The sequence below is a fragment of the Penaeus monodon genome, chromosome 33 (genome assembly GCF_015228065.2).
Source record: "Penaeus monodon isolate SGIC_2016 chromosome 33, NSTDA_Pmon_1, whole genome shotgun sequence".
NCBI classification, from domain to species: domain Eukaryota; kingdom Metazoa; phylum Arthropoda; class Malacostraca; order Decapoda; family Penaeidae; genus Penaeus; species Penaeus monodon.
The window spans coordinates 10,264,027-10,265,951 of NC_051418.1; the positions used below are offsets into that span (position 1 = coordinate 10,264,027).

Here is a 1,925-nt window from a genome sequence, read left to right on the forward strand (position 1 = left end):
CTAGAAAGTGACTCTGCACTTTTTTCCCCCCCTTGGTCGGTTTTTCTGTCTCTTTCTCTTCATCTCTTGTTGAAATGTAATTTCATAGTAATGTTCAGAGAAATTGTATAATTGGTGTGAGGTAGAGAGACCAGTGCCCCGAAAATACAGATTGTCATCATGTGATGGATTTCATTGTTTTGCAGATGGCTCCCTGGCTCCAAGCAGTTCCAGTTGCCAAAGAATCCTCATGATCCATACCCTCAGTTATACCTTGTGTTTGATCATGCAGACCTCCTTAACTCCCTAGCAGTGTTGCTTGGGGCTCTGGCAGCAGTGCAGAATGGAACGTTGATTTCTGAGATGAAAAACCTGGTTGAGTGCATGCTTGCTTGTGGCCATGGCCTTAACTACATGGCCTCTCATCCTCGTGCTACAGCTACTATTGCCAGGAGCCTTATTCAGGTTGGTTCTTGGTACTCATTGTTATTGCATGAGGTTAAGTTTTTATAGATTACCCTTGTTGAGATTAGTATATGTTGTGTGTTGTGTTGCATAATTTGTATATTTTATTACCATTGTTAATATATATATTTTATCACTTTACCCACAGTTTGGGGAAGATGGCCGAGAAGAGGGTAATGATGACAACTTCCTGCATCAGTTGGGCTTGAAGATAATACACATATTCCATGCTTTGCAGCAACTTGATGCACTGGCCCAATTAACCTCATCCCACAACACTGATTACTCTCAGTCAGTGACGCACTTCAACATGCTAACTTCCCTCCTTCTTTCATCTGCTGGTCGACAAGCCATCATCAGTGTCTTAAGTTTGGGAAAGAATCTTGAAATTTTGTTTCCTTACCTTAAATTGGGAGTGGGTGATGATCAAGACAATGCCCCAACAAGAATAGCATGTTATGGTTATACAGTAGATCTCATAGTGCTGACTGTCAAGTTTTCTGACAATGTAGAAATGCTAGAACGTTATGGAGAAAAGTTACTAGAGTTAATTGAATATGAAGAGACCCGTGAAGGACCCAAACTGGAAGAACATGCTAAGCTTTGTGAGATAATTCCATGGTTATCAATTACTAGATCTGCAGAAAACTTTACTTATGACAATTTAACTAATATATCAAATAATCTCAAAGACCACTTAGATAAGATAGACAAATTTTCGGGTGAGTTAGTGACACATTTGCGTATCTTAAAGCACCTGACAGTGCCCAAGTACCCTGTATCAAGTTTGTCAGCAGAGGATCATAATGGTGAGATGATTGAAGAACTAAAGTACAAATATGCAACTGTGCAACTGTTTTCAGCAGACTGCCACACCCACTTGACAAACCTGCTAACAAAGTTGTGTGCAATGTATTCCCAACCTTACGTTCATAGTGCTGATTTTGCCAGCTCTGAAGGTGCAGTGCTCCTGGCTGTGATTGAACCTACGTTAAGCCTGTTAAAGAACATACTGACATATGTTATTCAGGCTAGGAACACCAACTTCAAGGACCTCACAGCCATTGTTCCCCTTGTGCAAACCTACCTCTTGCTTCAGTCATTCCCACTTGGTTCACAACACATCACCCGTGCCCAGGACCTCCAACAGGAGGTGATCAGTATACTTCTGGTATACACACAGCCTGTTTATTCCAAGGCTGAAGGAGAAGAAGTCCTGGCCAAGAGTTTGTGGACAAAAATGATGTCAGAGGTAAGTCTATTTATAGTGGTACCATCTGATGTGATTATATACATAGTATTTATACATGTTGCAAGCAAGAGAGTCTGAAAGGTGCTTCTTAACCATGTAGATTAATGTTCCCTCCAAAAAAGGTCCACTTTCTGAATTCATACAATATTTGATTCTTGCATATTATGTTGAATTTTCATGTATATCATACTGATTATACTTATACTATAAAATATTTTGCAGCAGGCAA

The 1,925-nt window shown here is 40.1% G+C and overlaps 1 protein-coding gene across 1 annotated transcript in view; it reads left to right on the forward strand.

The window, feature by feature from the left end:
- LOC119593994 (protein virilizer homolog) overlaps positions 1-1,925 on the forward strand; it is a gene marked incomplete at its 3' end in the record, with an annotated part of 18,344 nt that overhangs the window by 8,409 nt on the left and 8,010 nt on the right. Inside the window, 2 exon segments of the mRNA XM_037943018.1 lie at positions 186-444; positions 593-1,696. Of these exon segments, the coding sequence (XP_037798946.1) occupies positions 186-444; positions 593-1,696 (1,363 nt within the window).